The 19,893-nt window shown below is 45.7% G+C and overlaps 1 protein-coding gene across 3 annotated transcripts in view; it reads right to left on the bottom strand.

Moving 5' to 3' along the window:
- The window catches only part of SORL1 (sortilin related receptor 1), a 162,058-nt gene that overhangs the window by 127,314 nt on the left and 14,851 nt on the right, over positions 1–19,893 (bottom strand). For all 3 annotated transcript variants that reach the window (XM_019717776.3, XM_088800793.1, XM_074321522.2), the window contains exons 2-4: positions 14,599–14,715; positions 7,868–7,993; positions 715–876 (exon numbers count right to left, since the gene is read on the bottom strand). In XM_019717776.3, coding sequence (XP_019573335.3) covers positions 715–876; positions 7,868–7,993; positions 14,599–14,715 — 405 coding nt within the window. The remainder of the gene's footprint in view (positions 1–714; positions 877–7,867; positions 7,994–14,598; positions 14,716–19,893) is intronic.

The raw sequence follows: 19,893 nt of genomic DNA, 5'->3' as shown, positions 1-19,893 counted from the left end.
GTGAAGGGAAACAAATGATGTTTTAGCTAAAGGACCTACAAAGAGAAAAACATTCCAAGCAAAGCCATTCAAAACTCATGATAAATCCAATCCTATAGGATCCACAGGTTTCACAGGATTATGCCAGACCAATATTCCTGACTTGGCAAGTTTCAACCTTGAAACATAAATCATACTCAGGCTCTCTCCTCATCACTCACCTTTCCTTCAAATTCGGATCAAAGGAGGAAAATACACACATTCATATTATACGTATACACACACACACACACACACACACACAGAATATTAACGTTAATAGTAAATTCAAATAAATGGTAGGCAAAAGCAGTATGTTTAAGGTGGAGGATGGGAAAAGTGCAACAGAAATTTAACCAGAGATCCCAGCAGAGCTCAGACTTCTCTACCTGGCTCTCTCTGATTAATTTCCAGAGCTTCAATTTACCCCCAGGACTAACAAAGGTGCATCTGCACCAAGAAGGGCAAGATATTTAACTAATAGGGCCTGTCAAGTGTTACATGTTGCTCCATGGTTGGGATGCAGACTGAGAGTACCAGGGGGAAGTGAAACAGTAGCTACAAAGGCTAAGCCTGAGAGAGGAGGAGGGAGGGGTCAGAGGGAGGTCACTCAGAGGACAAGAAGTCCACACAGGCAGAGGGCAGAACAGAATATTCCAGGAGCCCCGCCTGACAGCGTTCCAGCAGCTCTCTTACCTGCTTGTTGGGGTGAGACCGGTCCAAGCCCAGGAGAAGGTTGGGGGCCTTACTGTGCAGCAGGAGGTCAGCCGCCCGGAATGGGATGGAAAAGCCTTGGAGAGTACTGCAAAAGTCAAACGTGACCCACAGGTACTGGGCGTAAGCATCTGCAAAGATGTACTGCAAGAGAAAAGAGATCAGCTCAGAGCAGAATCTGGCCAAGGCCGCCCAACACTCCCCAGACAGTAGATGAGCACACGCGCATGCAGACGTCAATCAACAAGCACCAACGCAGGGCCAAGGGCTTGCAGGGCTTCCACACGGCTGTCTCCCAGCAATGAAGAGATGCTGGTACACACCACACAGAGCTCAGTGAAGGAAGAGGTATGGGATGGGCTGGCTGGGGGAGTCAAACAGTACTTTCATTTCACCAGGCAATGAAGCTAGTCAAGCCTTTCTAGTTTTTCTTTCAAGTGACTTAACTATTCTCACGCTCTGGTGAATACTTGGTCACAACCCGAGGGTGGCTGTTGGAAGCTGGGAAAGAGAAGTCCTTCTCTTCAGACTGGCTGCACATACACAGGGCTGCTCTCTATCCTCCGACATGCCCTTCCAGGAAAATCTGTACGATTGTACCTATTTGCGTAGGAAGATTAGCTTCACCTTCTTGCCACAATGCCAAGTGATAGGGCAGCACTGGGAACCAAGCCGCCATTGGTCCGTGTTATGTGCAGACTCACTCTGGGGCATAGCAGGAAGTAGCTCTGGAGAACAGAGGCCTCGCCTTACTTTGCTACCACAGGGTTAAGTGTCTTTGAACAAGTTTGGCTGGAGACTGACTGCCAGCCTTAAGAGTTTCCAAGGGGAAAGGATCGAGGCAATTCAAGTTAACAAATGTACAGGTGAATATTCACTGTGCACCAGACACTGAGGCTGCCAGAGTGAAAACACGGGATCCTTCCTCTTAAGCAGCTTGCAGTCTAATGTGGGAGAGAAAGACAATGTCCACAGCTAACTGTAATTCATGGAAAAATGAGATTAAATGGGAAACCATGGACAGTCCTATGAAAGCACAGACTACAGATCAGTTACGGTTTTTTTAGATCAGAAATGACTCCATGTCAGATTTAGGCCTTGAAGGGCAGGCAAGACTTACATAGGGAAAGAACATTCCAAGTCTAGGGAAGTTTGGGAACAAAGCAGGGAAAAAAAATACTGCATGGGTTTGATGACAGCTCTTAAGGGCCTGAGAGAAACGATTAGAAAATAAGGCTGGAAAGCGCAGATGATGGCAGGCCTTGAATTCACACAAGGAAAACAGCCCCTGCTCCCAGAAGAATGACAGTGGCTCAGTGGACGATGTGAACCAGAAACTAGAGCAAGGAAGAACCAGGTCCAGTCCCTGAAATCCTGGAAATCAACAATCCAAAGGAATCAATCAGACCAAAACACTATCCCTAATTGATTCACCTTATCCAGATCAATCTTCAGCTCTGGTCCTCTCAGCAAGAACAGCTTCGGTGTATACGAATATTTTGCCCTTGTTCACATGTTGCTTTCATGTATGTTCTTGCTCCTTTTCCTTTGCATGCTCTTTCCCCAAATCTAGACTGTAAACTTCCCAGGAAGATGTTTTTTGATGTGTCCTTTCTCTTGTGTTTCCTCCACAGCCTCTAATGTAAAACTCCAATCTCTGTAGAAGCCTAATTAAAAACTAACTCTAAAGGACAGTAAACATTTTGAAAGCAAAAACTACTCTAAGAAAATGCAATGTTATAAAAATAATTATATATGATCCTAAAAGTATAATCATAATTTGGGGCCTAAAAGTGTTCCAATAACTTAGCCCATCCTCCTGCTCTGAAACCACCATGGTTACTGGGGAAAGGAGGGTTCTAAGTTTGAAGAGAAATCTATTCCATGGCTTCCTGAAGTTTCACATTTTAGAATCAAAAACTCATGTACCCAATCATAGAACTTATTTTTGTTCATGATAATAGCTAACATTCTTCAAGAGCCCTTACTGTGCGCCAGGCACTGAGCTGAAAGTTTTGCATGCCTTATCTCATGTAGTCCATTTAGCACTCACAGTAATTCAATGTTTCAAATATTATCTCCTTTACTAATGAGGACACTGAAGCTTGGAAAAGTTAACTGCCCAAGGTGACCCAGAAGTAGGCAGCATTTGCATCAGTGTCTGGCTGGTTCAGCACCCATCTCTTAACAGTTCATCAATCCTTACGTCTTTTCTTCCAACAAAAAGGCAACACTTCCTGAATTTAATTCATAGGGTTCACATTGTATTATCGGACTCATTTATATGCCTCCTCTCTTAATTTACTCCTTAAGCTTTTACTGGAAATTCTCTTCCCTGCCTTCTGCAGCACTGTTTCATCTCCACTCTCCATCCCTCACCCCTAACCATCTGTCCTTGACTCTTTGTTTTTTTGTTTTGTTTTTTTTAAATTTTCTTACTGGGGAATATTGGGGAACAGTGTGCCTCTCCAGGACCCAACAACTCCAAGTCGCTGTCCTTCAATCTAGTTGTGGAGGGCGCAGCTCAGCACTAAATCCAGTTGCCATTTTCAATCTTTAGTTGCAGGCAGTGCTGCCCACCATCCCATGCGGGAATTGAACCAGCAACCTTGCAGTTGAGAGCCCATGCTCGAACCATTTGAGCTATCCGGCTGCCCCTCCAGAAGTTCAGCAGCAGCTCGTTGTCTTCAATCTAGTTGTGGAGGGCCCAGCTCACTGACCCAGGTGGGAATCGAACCAGCAGCCCTGTTGTTCAGAGCTCACACTCTAACCACCTGAGCCATCCGGCCGCCCCTGTCCTTGACTCTCTTGCTGGCTCCTTTGTCTTGGTCCACTCCCTACCCTTACATGACCTCATCCCTCTTTCATCCTTGGCGACTAACTTGGTTTATCCTTCCACACAGCTTTAACTACTGCTTCCGAGAACAAGCACTCCCTGACTTTCAAATCTACAGTCTAATCCTGACTTCTCATTGAGATTCTCGTGTCATTACCTTCTTTATCTTCTCAGCATTTCCACTCTGATGTGCCAAGATATTTCACTCTGTCCAAAACAATTATTCAACACCTCCCCACCAAAACCAACTGTCCCTCCCCATGTCACAAGTTCTCCCCACACTACATCTTCTCCCAGCCCACTACACAAAATCAGAGTTGGGTGTTTACTCCACTGCCTTCCTTTGGCCCTCACTTTCATCAGCCACCTACCCTGTTATGTTTTTCTTTACAACATTTTTCACAATCTGTGCCTTCTTTTTTATTCCTAGTGCTACTATAGCGTGGCTCATGACCCTACTAGAGACTATAAGCAAAACTGGGACTAGGCACTGGGTTTTATTCATCCTCATGTCTTCTAGGACCCAGTAGGATGTGAAATACTTAAGAGGGTGATATTAGGTTTGGTTGAGTGACTAGGCAACTCTGTGCCTGTGATACCACAACAGTTCCCTTTCTGACTCTTCTCTAATCTTCCCTTCAGTCCATCCTGCATATTTCCAGTAGACATGTTTCCCTAAGAGACATTATTCACAGTAACTCCCCTACTCAAAGATTCTTCCGGCTCCCTACTACCCACAAGGCAAAAAGCAAACTCTTCCATCTTCAGACAGGGGCCTGACTGATATCAGGAAGGACCTCAGTGCAAACCCTCTACCCCTGAGAAGCGGATCTCATTACCTGCACAGAAATCACCTGAAGTCTCTGCCCACGCCTTTCTGCTCCTTGGGGGGGCCCCCACCAACTCGCTCTAGCTGCTGAAATCATGCCCATGCTTGAAGCCCGTTTCGAATCCTAAACACCCCATGGAGCCTTTCCTTATCATGCAATTCACCCCGCTCTAATTGGCCGCAGGTTCCATTCATCACTCAGGCATGTGCTGCTTCGTGCTGTTATGTAATCATGTCACACAGGCACATATTAGGAAGGCAGAGAATATCCTACTCTGCTTTTAAGTCCCTATACTTGCCTGGCTGCCAGGTCTACTCAAGGTGAACCCCACAGATTTGCCAGCAGAGCTGATGTATTAGATGCTTTCTAAACTGTGCAATGTCAGGAGTGTCCTCACATACCCGAGATCTCCACCCCCATTTGCAAACACATAATATTCCAGAGGAACTTCATCCATTAGCTTAAAGCTATGTTTCTCTTAAAATACAAATACCTCTGGAAAGAAAACAAAATAGGCAACAGAATTTCCCTCCATGTGAGCGTAAGAGACGCTCTCCAGTTTTGAGTCCAGAAACCACAAGCACAATGCAAGGAGGAAGGGCAGAGAGACAATGAAGGAACATATCTCTGGAAGGTGGGAACCCAGGGAGAGAGAGAGAGCTGTTTTACCATTTTACATAGGACCAACCTCTGCCTGGATAAAGGCAGGACCAGCTCTCACTTCTGCTGAGGTCATGAAGCCTAACTGCACATTCAGTGACCTTTTCTAAACAAGCCCAAATATATTTATATACTGCCTGACTGATCTCGGGTGTGCTATGAGGCTAGTGGACTGCCATGTGGCTAGAGCTGCACACTCACACCGGTTCAGCAGACAGCACACGGGATGGAGAAAAAGGAAGTGGGCCTGCAGGCTACTGAAAAAAATAGACCCCCACACTCACATGACCCACAACCGTTCCATCATCATCATGAGGCAAAGCTACCAGACCAGAGCAAGTTGCCAACCCAGCACCTTCCTTCCCTTCCACAGGCTCACAACTCTCAGACTTCCACATGGCCCGTCCATGGCATCATAACCTTTCAGAGCAGATGCTAACAGTCATTTCAACCATTTCCAATCAGGTTCTTTGACAGCCCACCTAACATTTTATACAAGTGCTCTCCCCATGCCAAGTACCTTGGTGTTGGTAGCAAGGCACCCAGCCTCACGTGATTTTTCTCACAAAGTGACAGATCTGGTGGAGCAAACTGTTCCAAGGGACAAAGGCAAATGTAACAAAAGTAATCGGCACAATAAGAGTTACCATTTCAGCCTTCTCTGGGGAATTAGAAACTCAGCAGAGAAAGCTCCGTTCCTAAGTTCACTCAGCCTGCTCCAGGCTGAGGTCCTACTGTCACTAAGTTCTCCAAGAACGCAACCCCTCTTTACTCTCTCCACCAACTCCAGAGCACATCCAACTCAACCGTAAGAAATCTGACATGCACCGCTCTTCAAGGTAGATGGCACCTGGGCTGCAGGCATACTGCTCCCATCTCACCTCACAGAACCTAAGACTCCTTCACTACAATCATCCCCCGGTTTCTCTCTATTTCTTGCCCCAGCATCATGACCCCTGCCCTGCTCCTTCTCCAGATCTAATGCTCAAAAAGCCCCTTACCCTCTCCCTGTACAAAACCTCCCCCTAAAAGCCCGTAACAGCATATTTCCTGTCTTCTGACTATTCAGATACATGCGCTTAGCAGCTGCTCACCACAACCTATATCAAACAGGAAGGAAGATGAACCCCACTGACAGACATCTGTGTCCTATGACCGGAGGTGCAGGAGGGACAGGTGGAGCTGAAAATGAAGATTCCAGACAGACAACAGGGTGGTTGGTTCAAGGCCACGACTTAAGCAAGTGTTAGCTCTGGAACAATGTTTAAAAATAATGATGATAATAATAATAGATAGGTACAAGTGGACAAAGTGAATAATCCGAGTGCTATCTGACTCCTGAAAGGCAGGGGCACACAAATCTATCCACCAGGAGATGAGGTACAGCCAGACAGCTGGACCCTGGGGCAGGGTTCCTCACCTCACAAGAGGTACTTGTGAGTTCCAAGTGCCAGGCCTGCCTGGCCCAGTGGGGAGGGAGAGGGAAACAGAGGGCCAACAGTCTTGTCTACAGAACCAATTCCCCTCAATACCTTGTCCTGGGTTTTCATCACAGGGGGGAAAAAATTGTTCTGTTACCTGGAGTTAGGAAAGAGGGGAGTTTGTTCCTAATTGCTGTTCCACTTTGAGAGCGCGAGGCAGGGCTGACATTTAACCAGCATGTACCAGGAATGATTCTTCCAGGTGTTTAAAAAAAAAAAAATTGTTTCTGTACCCCACTTCCCTGAAATCCATGAGTGACCCCTCAGAAAGCCCTAGTGGCCTGGCCCCTTCCCCCAGGACCTCCCCCAAATCCAGCAACTAAAAGGTTAATACCTTGCCAAGCAGGGTGGCCTTCAGAACCCAGCTCCTCCAGACAGAGACTGTTCTGATTTGTCAGTGCCATTCCAGTGGCTAAATATTTTGAATATAACCTCTGCTAACAGACCACAGGCAACCAGAGAAGCCAGCACTGGGGGGATACCTGTGGCTCTCCCTCTCTTGTCCCTTTCTGGATGAGCAGGAGGCAGCAGCTACCCTTACTGCAGAAAGTTTTTGCTACTAAGGAGTTTCCAGCATCCTTAGAAGCAGCCATTCCACCCTGGAAATGAGTTAGGGATCAGGAGAGTGGGGAAGAAAGCGATCAAATACAACTCTCCCACTAGAGCTAGAGCTCTCTCACAGGCAGGAAAGCCTTGCAGGGGGCTGATTGCATTGCCCCCCCCCCCCCATCTAACCCTGCCTCCCTTTCAGCCCAGGGCAACCTCAAATCAATGCTTCCTCCTGTGGGGTTCTCCTGCAGAAATAAGCCTCAGGCCAGCACTTGGGAAAACAAATCAGGAGGCACAGCAGGATCTGCTGCCTTGGTTTCCTTTTCTTTACTGTATAGGTAGGAGGGAGGGTGGTGCACAAATACACACGCACGCACACACATGTGCACACACGCACAAGCACCGGTGATGCCAGTGAAACCAAGAGTTCAGCGGCCGCTCTGGAAGACCTAGATTGAACAGTAAGGTAAGTCCCAGGGGACGGGGTGACATTTTTGCCATCTATGAGTCAAGCAATTTATTAGTTGGCAGATTTTCTGTGCTTATACCTGCTATTGTTTGTCTACAAATTCTGCCTGGACAGTACCTAGCCTGCTTGATTCTGTATGGTTCCACCCTGTATTCTGTCACAAGCTCCCAGGATAGCAGAAAAACAGTCCCTGGCTGCCAATCATGCTGCAAAGATAACCAAGAGCTCCATCTCCCAGCCCCCCTGAGCACAACCATCTTCCCAAATTACAGCCCCATGAAGTCACAATAGGGGACAGCTGCTTCCTTACACGCTTGTTGTCCGCAGGACTGTGGTAGAACTGGGCGATCACAGCGTCACTGTCATTTCCCACACCAAAGTTTAACTTTCCTGAAATCTTCTGGAATGATTTTCCATAGTCGTAAGACACGTACACCTAGAATATGGAGGAGGGGGGAAAAAAGAAAAGAGTCGGTGAGAAATGTGGCAGAAAGATCTCTCACTTTCAAACATGGTTCCCAATAGGTCCCTGGATATGAAAAGGTAACCCACAAGGAGAAGCCGGGCCCCTCTGTGTCTGGCCCCAGGCATGTGGGAGCTCTGAAGCCACTGCTGCCTGTTATACATGGCCTCTTTCCTGAGGCCAAGAAAACTCCCTGGAGGGGGGACACACAGATGAAAACAATGATAACCTCCTCCCCATGGCTCAGTGAAGTGTTTAACAAATTACATCCAGAGGCAGAGAGAATGGTGATGTCTGAGGGGAAGGGACTGAGAATTTGTTTTGCCATCTGTTGAAATGTCCTCAGAAGTAAATCTAATTTCCCATTCCTCTGCTGGGAAGTTCTATTCACATAGCATTCCAGAAGATAAAAATGAAAACCCTCATGAGTCTCCACAGAGTAGCCCAAGAGATTGGGGGGGGGGGGGGGGGGCGGGGGGGCGGGTGCTAAGAGGTTCATAAGCACTGAGGTCAAACACATGAGCACCAAAACCTCTTCCCCAGCACTCCTGTGTTCCGATTCTGTCCTGGGGAGACTACGCATTCAGAACGGCAGCGGGACCCATGCACGTGCCAACAGTCCTTTACCTCTTTCCTGCTTCTGGGTTTCCAGCTGTCCAGCAACCACAGTAATAAAACCTCAGAAGGACTGTCATTCACTGAGTGCTTACCAGGTGCCAGATACTGTACCAATGGCTTCAAATACAGGAACTCAGGTAGCTCTTACCAAAGCCCTACGTGGCAAATGCAATTACGAAAATCATTTTCAGAGATGACAACAGGGCTTATGAGATTAGTTACCTGACAGAGTAACACTGAAAGTAAGTGGCAGCCTGGGATTTCGACCCAGGCTGCCTGCCTCCAAAGACAAAAATCCAAACGCTATTGCACCTCAGGTAATGGACAGAATGGAAGTTGTCCGATATTTTGTACCTAGAGTTTATTTCATGTGTGACATGAAATATAATTAGTATAATCAGTGGGTTAAGAACAAGTCTGATAGATGAATATAATATTAATAATAACAGAATTGGGGTAAGTATTAAAGAAAAAATGACAGATGGATTCCAAGAAGAATGGGAACTACCAGACTAATTCCAGAAAGTGTATTGCCTCCACTGCCCACTGATTTAACAGCAAACATGTTTTGAGGGTTTTACCTGAGCCAAGTACTGCGCCAGGCACCAGACATGCGATGTGGCCTTTAGACATAGTGAAACATATAAATGTTTGTAAATAATGCCCATGTAAACAATGAACTGCACAAGGTATGTACCAAGGGAACTGAGCGCACACATAGGTCATTAATATTCATTAGATGTCAAGGTCACAAGAGAACAGAGAGCACCAATACCTAAGTCACAGTGGAAGAAACCCTATCACAAACACAACAGGCGTAAAGACAGCGTGTGTTCCCAGCTCCCAAACACACAGTAAGGGGCTGTCACAAGAGCAGCTTCAGAAATTCAGCAGGCTGAGAGTGCACAGATAATCTGAGTGGGTAAAAAGACAGAGTGGCACTTTCTCGCTTCCATTCTCCTGACCCAGAATGGACATTAGGGGTCCCCTCATACAGCAAACAAATGGCTTCTCCAGAAAGGAACTCAGGACCCTCCAGCTCCAGCGCCCTACAAATCGATAATCCATTAGGAGTTACCTCCTCAGAGGCACAAATGTGATCATAAGTTCACATAGGGCGATGTTTTTCAGCATGCAATACTGTTTTACATACATTACCTCTCTTCATCTTTAAGAAGTTTATGAGCTATTCTCACCATTTACCTTCAGTGTACCTGGAACACAGCAGGTACTCAGTAAGAATTTCTGGAATCAATAAATATCATTACAAAACATAGAGTGAGCAAGTGAATGTCTCATAAATGAATAAAAGAGAATAAAATGAATGAATCAGTAAGTGACTGAGTGAATAATTTAAAGGATAACAAAACTAAGACTCAGACAAGGTAATGACTAGCCCAAGGTCATACTGCTAGTAAGTGACCAGACTATGATCTGGTTCCTCTAATTCCAAGTCCAGTTGTCTTTCTACTCTTTCAAGTTAACTCTCTAGAATAACGTCCTCTTCCACATACTTATGATTCTCTGTTGCAGAGGAAAGTCGTACACCAAACCTACAGGCCAGGCAGTGGAAGGAATGCAGGACAGCAAGCAGAAAAGACCGACTTTAACAAAGTACAGAGAGCCTGTCCGAGATTCTCAACCATTCCTCTGCCATTTCACAACTAGAGGTCCAACAACCCTCACTACAAAAAGCTCTTCCTTAATTTTCACCTGTAAACAAAACCCATCTCTTTGGGTCTTATGCCTAATAGAAATTAACAGTAAGTATGTAAGGGCCCATCCTATACTAAAGGCGCTCTCCAACTGCACATTAACCTTCCCTCCATTCTCCAGGTTGAACAATTCCAACATGATATTTTTATCCTATCCTCAATTCTATTTCTACGTATTTGATTGACACAGACCCTGAGTTCCAAAGGGTGAAGATCAAGCTGAGGGCTGCGTGCAGCTCTCCACTTTCCTCCACAGTGAAAAGCCCAGAAAAGGTCTCTGCCAGTGTTCAGGTAACGCCAAGGGGGCTGACGGCCTCATGGGCTCCACACTGCACCCCCACTGGTACGTCCAGGCTTGTCTGTCCTTTCTTTGTGGCAGCACTGGGCTGCTCACTCACTCACTGCCCACCAGGATCTGCAGGTGGGTCTAGGCAGGCACCATGTACTTTATTATCTTGTGCTTCCAGTTTGTTTTTCATCCAGACGCAGGCTTCTGCATTCTTTAGTTCTCTGTGCCCTCCCTAGGATAGGAAAGAACCGAATAAAAGGGGGAAGAGTTTCTAAACTGCCCAAGGTTGCTAGCTAGATCACTGTCTCTCCTATAAAGATAGTCCTTTGGAGTGAATGGTTTTAAATTATCTCCCCGTACTTCACATAATAATAATGAGGAGGGAGGAAGACGCAGAGGAGAAGAGGGGAGGAAGGGGAGGAAAAGAGAAAGGGGTGGGGGAAGGAGAGTTAAAATGTACAAAAAACATTCCCTATCTGGCACTGCTCTAAGTATTTTACGCCAGGGCTTCTCGAACTGTAAAATGCCTACAAATCACCCAGCAGGTCACCGGTCAAAACCAGATTCTGATTCAGGAAGTCTGGGGTGAGACCCAGGATTCAGCATTTCTGACTAGCTCCCGGAAAATACCCATAGTTGCTCACCCACAGGCCATACTTCAGGAAGCAAGGTTTTTTACAAGTACTGTGTCATTGACAGATGAGAAAACCAAGAGGTTAATGACTTGGCCCAAGGCCAAACTTAATGAATGGTAGAGCCAGGACTCAAACCCAGGCATTCCAGATTTCAGAATCATTAACCTTCATGACTCAGCTAGACACCAGGTCCCCACGGGAGCTACCTACCTAGTTCTGCCGTGTTAGCAAGTAGAGCAAGTCTTCAGATAATGTCATTTCCTTCAACACTGTTTCATTATAATGTTGATGAGATACCCTGGGAACTTAACTCTTGTTTATATCAATCAGCCTGTTCTAAAATTGGTTTCATTACACATTTCACTGAAAGTCACAAAACCTATCACAAGGTTAAGTAAGGACTTCCTGTACTGGCTCTGCTTCCCAGGCAAGTCTAGGGGCACCAAGCATAATGCCACGCCACTCTGGGTACAAGAGTAGTGATTCCTACGATTCCAGATACATCCCCTGTTGACTCTGATCCTGGGTGAACACTGTCTCTGGAGAGCTCTTCGGCCAATTATGTTGCACCTGAGTACTTGGCAAAATAGGACAGGGCAGAAACAAAGAGGCAGGAAAGGTAAAGATAAATAAATATTGTTTCCTTACATCTACCAGAAAAAGGGGTACAGCAGGAGCTGTTCTTCATGGAATCACACTGGCTACAAGTTCATCAGGACACTATTCATTTTTTTCTGGTTTAATAGCAAACCAGGTTACTATTAAAGCTTCCAGGTCCATCCCTTTTTCAGATACTGAATATGCAATCACTTGGCCATTTTCCAACACTCATAGCTCCTTATTTGTATAGGTTGTTTCCCTTCTGGCCTGCTGACGGGGAGGTACGATCCAGTCTTCTTTAAAGAAAAATTGGATCGTTACTACTCTGGCACCACCAACTCCTGCCTCGGAGTCATAATTTATTTTTGCACTAACTTTTCACATCAGAACATCTAAGTTTCATCTGCTAATTCTTTAATGTAGTTTGTATACATGGGGGAAATCTCTGCCAACCTTATTATCTCCAAGCATTAAGTTTCCATTTAATCTTATCATATACTTCATCCCAGAATAGTGTGTCACATCAAATGTTCAATGGATTCTTAGTAGATACACCCAAGTATTTGGACAGAGGGAGAACTGAGTCTGGGTAGACTGGCAATACCGCGGTGACCAATCATCCTGGTTCGTCCAGAACTGAGGGTGGTCCCAGTATGTGGGACTACCAGTGCTGAAACCCAGGTGAGTTAGTCACCCTATTAACCCTACATCCTCACATGCTGGGTCTGTGATTGGATCTTAATTCTCATTGGCCCCAACTCTCCCACAGACATGCTTAGTGACCTCCTGCAAGTTACTTAATATCTTTAGCCTCCTGTTTGTCCAGCCAAACCATAAAACAATGGTTAATATCTTTATCAATCTCACACAAAAGAAATATTATATGGAGAACTAATTTTTAAAAATGCATAAAAACTCTAAGGAGGATTTTCTTAACATCGTAGGGCACAGACCATCCCCTGTGCTCAAAAAGGGATGGGCAGTGACTGTGCTGAATATACACAGGCATCCACACACTGCCGTCTGGGCTTGCAAACCCTCATCACATTTATAAATGGGCCAAAGTCATCACCTCAAACAAGCCTAGCTCTGCTCCAGATCACGACACCCAAACTAGCTGTCAGGTACGGTGGTTTCCCACTTGCCACTGCTCAGCACCCACCCTGGGCAAAGCGATGCATAATTACAGCCAGCTCTTTTTCTGCCCATCCTATCTGTGGCTTCCCTAATTCAACCCACTAGAAAACAGGCCTAGGGGCTCCCTCTAGTCACCTAACCCAGAGCACATTCAACTCAGACAGTGGATACAGAGAGGGACCTCACAGAAACCAAACTACACTCAAGAATTACAATTGTGTCCTTAGGCTGATGTGACAGTACTCGCAAATTCAGAGGTTTCCTCTGGCCAGAGCGCAAGATCACCAAAGGTCCACACATCTTTTTCTGCCCACAGCCTCACCCTGTCACCATGTCAGAAGTTGACTCAAGGCAGTGGTTGTTCCTCTTCCTCACAAGGGGAAGTCAAGAGCAGAGGCCGAAGACCTGGGACACAAGGGCCAGTTCTGGTTCCCTCATATATATTTTACTTGGCTTACATGTTGTTTGTAAAAACTGCACATTAGCTTCCAACTTCTAAGACTCAGCAGTTTTCACATAAAAATCCAGATCTCTGAGCTTCTGAAACATCAGAAAATCTGACAACACTGGGCCCTGCATCCTGCATTGCTTCCAGAGCTGAGACCCAATAACAATGGCCCCCCTCAGAAGTATTTATTCTTCAGTTCACCAAAGTCCTTTCTACTTCAGAGAGTCTCTCAGACAGTGAGACCAAATCTCAATCAGCACGTTCAAATTAAGATACAGGTGAAGGTTTCTTGAACCTGTATCTCTATCAAAAGTGGGAAAACGATATATTGTTCCAGAGGGCCATATACTTTAAGAAAAATGGGAGAGACTATTATTCTTTGTGGAGGTAAAGAATGTTGTAAACTTGGAGACAGTTTCATTGCTGACCATTACCACTTGGCCTCTTGTAGGCTTTTGAATTTGTGACACTTGGTCTCAAGACTGCAAAGCACCTAAACAATTAAACATTGTATAAGCCAACTGTAGAAATTAAGACTATGAGCGAGATTGGGGGGCAGGGGTTATCACTTTGTGAGGGGTGTAAATGTCTAACAGTTAACGCTGTTTTCTACACCTGAAACTAATGTTAAAAAATATTTTTAAAAAAGAATATAAGCAAATCCGATTCAACAACTCACCCCACTGTAAGGGGTCAGAAGAAACCAGCACACAGAAAGACCAATGAGATCCCAACGGGCTCTGCTACCAACACGCAGCTTGGCCCAGGGACGTACTTCTGGCATTTTGCTGAGCAGATACAATGGTCCGGATCATACCCTATCACTTCACAAAAGTAATCACATATCATATGGGTCTGTTTGCAAGTCACTGCACGACCCTGTGGTCAGCAAACAAGGGATATTTATTAGGTTGGTGCAAAAGTAATTGCGGTTTAAAAGGTTAAAAACAATTGCAAACACTGCAATTACTTTTGCACCAACTTAATATTATTGTACAGACCATTTTCTGTGTCATATAATTCATCCCATCCTTTTTCCAATTACCCACTGTTTTTTCTGGAATGATAACCCTGGTAGATCACCAAAGGGCATACTGGCAGCAGAGAAGAGTGCCCAGAGAAACACCAATACTTACATCACTGCTCTTGGGCCTCGCCAACGCCAGGCTGTCTCGGGCTAAGGCCACGATCACATTGCTTTTCTCTCCGGCCCAGTGCACCACCATCTGGTTGTGTGAATCATTTAGACTAACCTGAAAGAGATAAAACCAACCCAGGAATTAGAACACATGATGGCCATACACATTCTAAAGCAAGCCTCTCACTCCTCCTTTGACAGTCAGAAAAGACTAAGATGCTTAGATCTGGAGCACCGGGCCCTTACAGATTCCACCAGACTCAACTTCCCCAAGAAGAAACACTAGTCCTCTGCTATTTGAAATATATCAGGATTGCAAAACAATCTTCTTCTCAGGCTCTTATTGGCATAACTGATTACTATGCTTATTTTTGTCCTTTGTGAAATCAATCTCTGGTTACTCTCATCCTTATTCCGTAAAAGGGACATGCACTCCTGAGGTCTGAAACCAAAACACTGAAACATCTGCCTCATTCAAAAAAGTGCATGAGCCAGAAAGACCACACACTTTCAAACCTATGTTCAAACTAGTGCTTTTTCTGGCCTCCAGGTGACATTGCTTGTCCTTAGCTTATAACAAGGAAGAACAAGAGAAAAACATCATGATGCACTTTTATTTAGTTTTGAGTTGTCCCAAGTAAGGAAGTATTTTCTAGGACTCCACAGAAATGACCTTTGGATTATGGCTAGCAGTGGTTTCCAGGCTTTCGAATTTTATAAACCAATAAAATGAAAACAAATTAGGAAGGCCAACAGAAGGTTGGTTGGCTACTTCTACTTTGCAAGGTAAGGACATTAACAAAAACAGCCACTGTGTCAGAACTTGATTCCTCTGTTCTCTAAATCTGTTTCCTCTGCTTCCTGAGAACACAGCAGACTCCTGCCCAGGCTGCTGGGCGGGGGAGTGTGGCCCTGGGCCTGAGTTTCAGCCCCGACAGTGGAATGTGAGAGAAGGGGGTCAGTGCCGCCAGCCCCAGCAACCCCACAGTCCTCTGTTTTCTTTCCTATCTGCAGGCTGCATGCAAGACCCTGGAGTCCCAGAGAGCAGAACCATAAGACAGAAGGAGCCCACATCCCTGAGGAGAGTGCCCTCTGCTAATCAGTACCACTCTTTTTGAAATTCTGATAATTGGGAGATGTATTTACATCATTGAGCTTCTGGGATTCATCTGTTATGTACCTAACCCTCCTAAGCAATCTGACCACCAGCTACAATCATCATTATTTTCTAAAGGACATTTTAACACCAAAACCTGAAGAAAGATACAATCTCAGAATAAAAATTTATTTTAGTTTCTACCTTATGGAAAACTACCTTACTTTTGTTTTTCCTATGTCACTGGTCACTGATGACAGTTCAAGGGCTGGCATTTCAGAATACCTGAGCCATCCGTTTCACCCCTCTGTGTAAGACCAAACCAAGGACCATACTAACAAACATTCTCAGGGCCGGGGTTAACATTTGGAATCAGGACAAAGGCCCTGAAAACCAGAAGCATGTGCTCTCCCTCCTGCTGAGCAATGTCTGGGAGATGTCTATTCTACTGGCCTCTTCAACCTTGCTGTCTTGGGCATGCATAGAAGGAAATCAAGCTTCTGGACCGTAAGCAGCCTCTGCACAGCCCAGCCTGCACATTTCGCCACCTACCAACCTACCAATCGACCCTCCCTCTTGATCTAATGCAAACTATAAGTCCTAGCTGATCTGCCCTCTGAGCTGCCTTCCTATCAAGGCTCTGCAGCAAAAAACCTTCCCCTCCCCTCAGGGCCTTTCTCCTTCATTTCTCTTCATGCCCCTCCACCTCTTCCTTTCCCCACCCACTTCTTCAGATGCTCTCAGATGTCACAAGGGGGAAGGTAAACACCTGTGCCGCAAACTTGGCAGACAGAATGACAAAGGAGCTAATCCTTCACTTCTCTGCTTTGGGTCTCAAGCACCTGCATCTAACTGGATGCAGGATCCAAACTCTTTTGGAAAATATCTGAAACGAGAACTATTTAAAGAAAAAGACCCTTGATATTTTTTTAGGAAACGATGTCAATTCCAAAATGTCCCCTCTCATTGCCAGAGAGATAAGTCGAGGCATCAATAGAGAAGTGTAAGTGAAAAACAGAAATAAGTGAATGATATAGCCCAGAATGCCACAGGGAGAAAACAGCCGAGGGAACCTCCACCAGCCACTAACACCTTACTATGGCTTTCACCTTTCCCCTTCTCTCCTTCCAGCACTGGCCTCTGGGAAAAATCTGGAAACATCTGTGGATCAGAAGTGAACTAGAACAGGTGCCCTAGGAATTCAAGCTGAAAGTCTTCTCCCCTCCAAAAACATGTTCATCCTTAACACCAGAGGGGAATAAACAGAGAACTTATGTGAATGTCGATACAATAAAGGATTTTAAACCTAAAACAACCACCCAAGCTCATCAAAGGTCTGGGATGAAAAAGCCCACCAATATTCAACCTGGACAACCTCAAAACAGTCCCTCTGTCAGATAACAATCAAATAACACTCTGAAACAGGTAACAAAGACATCAGTGATCAGAGTGGGAAAGAGGTCTCAACACAGCTTGCTGAATGAAGTCTTTCTACTCAGAGGACATGAGATTTATAAGGCTCTTGCGAACAACCCTAAAAGAGAAGAAGGGGTGGGAGCAGCACAAAAGACAAGCAGCAGAACATCCAAGGACTTTCTCATAAAGGAAGCCTAGAAAGTAAGCTTGGTGAACACCTTTTAAAAATATTACTCTTTTATTTTATTAATAAAATGTCCTTTTTATTCCTAACAGACTGTAAAAGGGTGGCCCAGTGGGGAGAAAAAAATCCCTGCCAAGAAATGGATTGTCTGGGAGCCACCAGGCAACTCACACAAACAGTTCAGCTCCTCCACTTGGCAAGATGTCAGGATGGGCACATCCTGGTCATGAGAGTAAGTCCCTGGTGAGCCGCCACCTCTGGCTGAGTCATGGCTGATCCTCAAGGCAGCCCAGGTGCCCATCCCCCCAGAGCCGAAGCCCAGAGTCAGTCACAGGAACCCATGCACCCACAGGAAAATGAGCATGGTGGAGCCAGCAGGCCGACAACTTCATTAAAGGCAAACGCATGCATTCTGCTCTTTAGCCTCACCTTTCTCCTCTCCATCCCCCCTCTGTGTCCATTCTCACCCCTCTCCCAAGAGGAAAGAGGAAACAGTGAAAGCTGGCTCTCCACAGAAAGTGACCAGGAAACAGAGACCCAGGGCAGCCCCCAACAACCAAGAATACCTGCAGACCTTGGCTGGATCCCTGCATTTTACGGATGGTTTCTGCTTTGTTTGATTCCTTGTCCATCCCTAGGGACTTCCCCTTAGCCTTTCCCACTGTGCCTTTCCCCATCACCAGCCCTCTGGAGCAGCTGCAGGCTCCCAGATCACTCTCATCAGTCTTGCACACTCAGGTCCCCAAAACAGGGGAGGGCACCCAGAAAATGCTCGTCTGGGAGGAGGCAGGAGGCTTTTCCAGGAACATAACTTTGATGTGCAATCAGTTATAACCACAACCCTGGGGGTGAGAACAACTTTCCCTCTCCAATCTCTAGCTCACAGGGTATAGCTGGAGCTTGATAAATGAGACACAATTAATTGGAGCTGTAAAAGCAGCAGGGACGGGGCCCAATGCCTCCCCTCAGAAGACAAACAGAAAAATCACATGCCACAGAAATCTCTGTACACAGAAATGGCATCATAAACAACCACCAGCGTCTGGGGGAGCTTCAGCCTCTGTGAGCTAGGCTCACAGGCTGGTGGTTAACAGTCAAGATCACACCTCAGAGGTCACCTGGCCCAGGGGGTTCCCAAACCCCGCTGACAGAATCACCCCAGACCTACTGATTCAGAATCCCTCTGACTGGAGCCCAGGAATCAGTATTTCTAAGACACGTCCCACATGTCTCTAACGCAGCTTATTTGGGGAGCAATGAATCTAGTCCTTCCCCTTCCTCCTGGCAGGACCTTGGACTTAAATAATGGTAGCTAGAAGACTCATTCTTTCTTTCTTTCTTTTTTTTTTTTTTTTGGGGGGGGGTAGGGATGTTTGGGTATTTTGGATAATTGTTAAAACTCTAAGATCTGTTGATATATGCCACAATGTGGACAAACCTCAAAAACACTGTTATTGAAAGAAGCCAGACACAAAAAGGTCACATATCACATGATACAATTTCTATGAAATGTTCAGAACAGGCAAATCCATAGAGACAGAAAGCAGATCAGTGTTTGCCTGGGGTGGGGGGAGGGGGAGTAATTTCAATGGGAAAGAGGTTTCATTTTAGATGAAATGGGTTGGAACTAGCCAGAGGGCGGTGGAGGCACAACATTGTGAATGTGCTAAATGCTACTGAATCGTTCACTTTAAAATGGTTATGTTATGTGCATTTCATCTCAATTGTTTGTGAAAAGGCTCTATCTAAGACCTGTAAAGAACATTATATTTCTCAAGTGCTGATCCAATATCTAGGACCTTCCACTCTTAGAAAGTGCTTCTTTCATCTCTTCTGGATCCTTCATGCAACCAAATATGCAGCTAGAATGAGTCATCGAGGAGACTGAGGAGTGGGTCTCTGGGCAAAGCAATCCTTCAAAGTGCAATCAGCAGCATCTACAGAGCCACAAAATCCCCACAGGCCCCTTGATTCCTGGTCCCTGGCTGGAGAAATGGCCTCAGGCTTGGAGATAGCTCCAGCGTCCACTTCCAGCTCACAACAGTCATCACCACCCCCAGGCTGACACACCTTGGTCTTCATTGTCTGTCAGCCCCCCAACGTGCCCTGGCATTCCAAAGAGGTTAAATGACTTGCCTTATGATTCAGAGTGAGGGGAAGAACCTGCTGCCACCCAGCCCCAAGTTCTGGGTTGTTATAACCAGAAGGGAGGACAAATGTTTGCTGTAGGAAGGTTCTGATTACTGGTGCATTCACTTACCAATTATGATTATGTATGCACTGAGGCCTACTACGTGCCAGGCACCCACTGGGGCTATTTAATCATTTCTTACCTGTCAAGAGTACACAGCACAGAGCCCTTCAGAATAAAACAGTGTTGCCAGTCTGACTGGTGTAAGAAATTTACACTAAAACCGTGGTACAGTCATCGAGGCTCATTCAGGAATGATGGAGGCCCTTAACGGAATGGGTCACATATCATCTCTAATCTTTCTTCTGCCTTTACCTCTTTCAAATTTGTCAAACCCAAAGTTCAGGGATGTCTTCGACACCCACAGCATACAGTCCTCACCGCTCCTATACACAGCTTTTTTCCA

This window comes from Rhinolophus sinicus, chromosome 9 (assembly GCF_057876585.1).
Source record: "Rhinolophus sinicus isolate RSI-liver-muscle chromosome 9, RSI-T2T, whole genome shotgun sequence".
In the NCBI taxonomy this organism is placed as follows: domain Eukaryota; kingdom Metazoa; phylum Chordata; class Mammalia; order Chiroptera; family Rhinolophidae; genus Rhinolophus; species Rhinolophus sinicus.
This window is presented reverse-complemented; position numbering and strand designations above follow the sequence as displayed.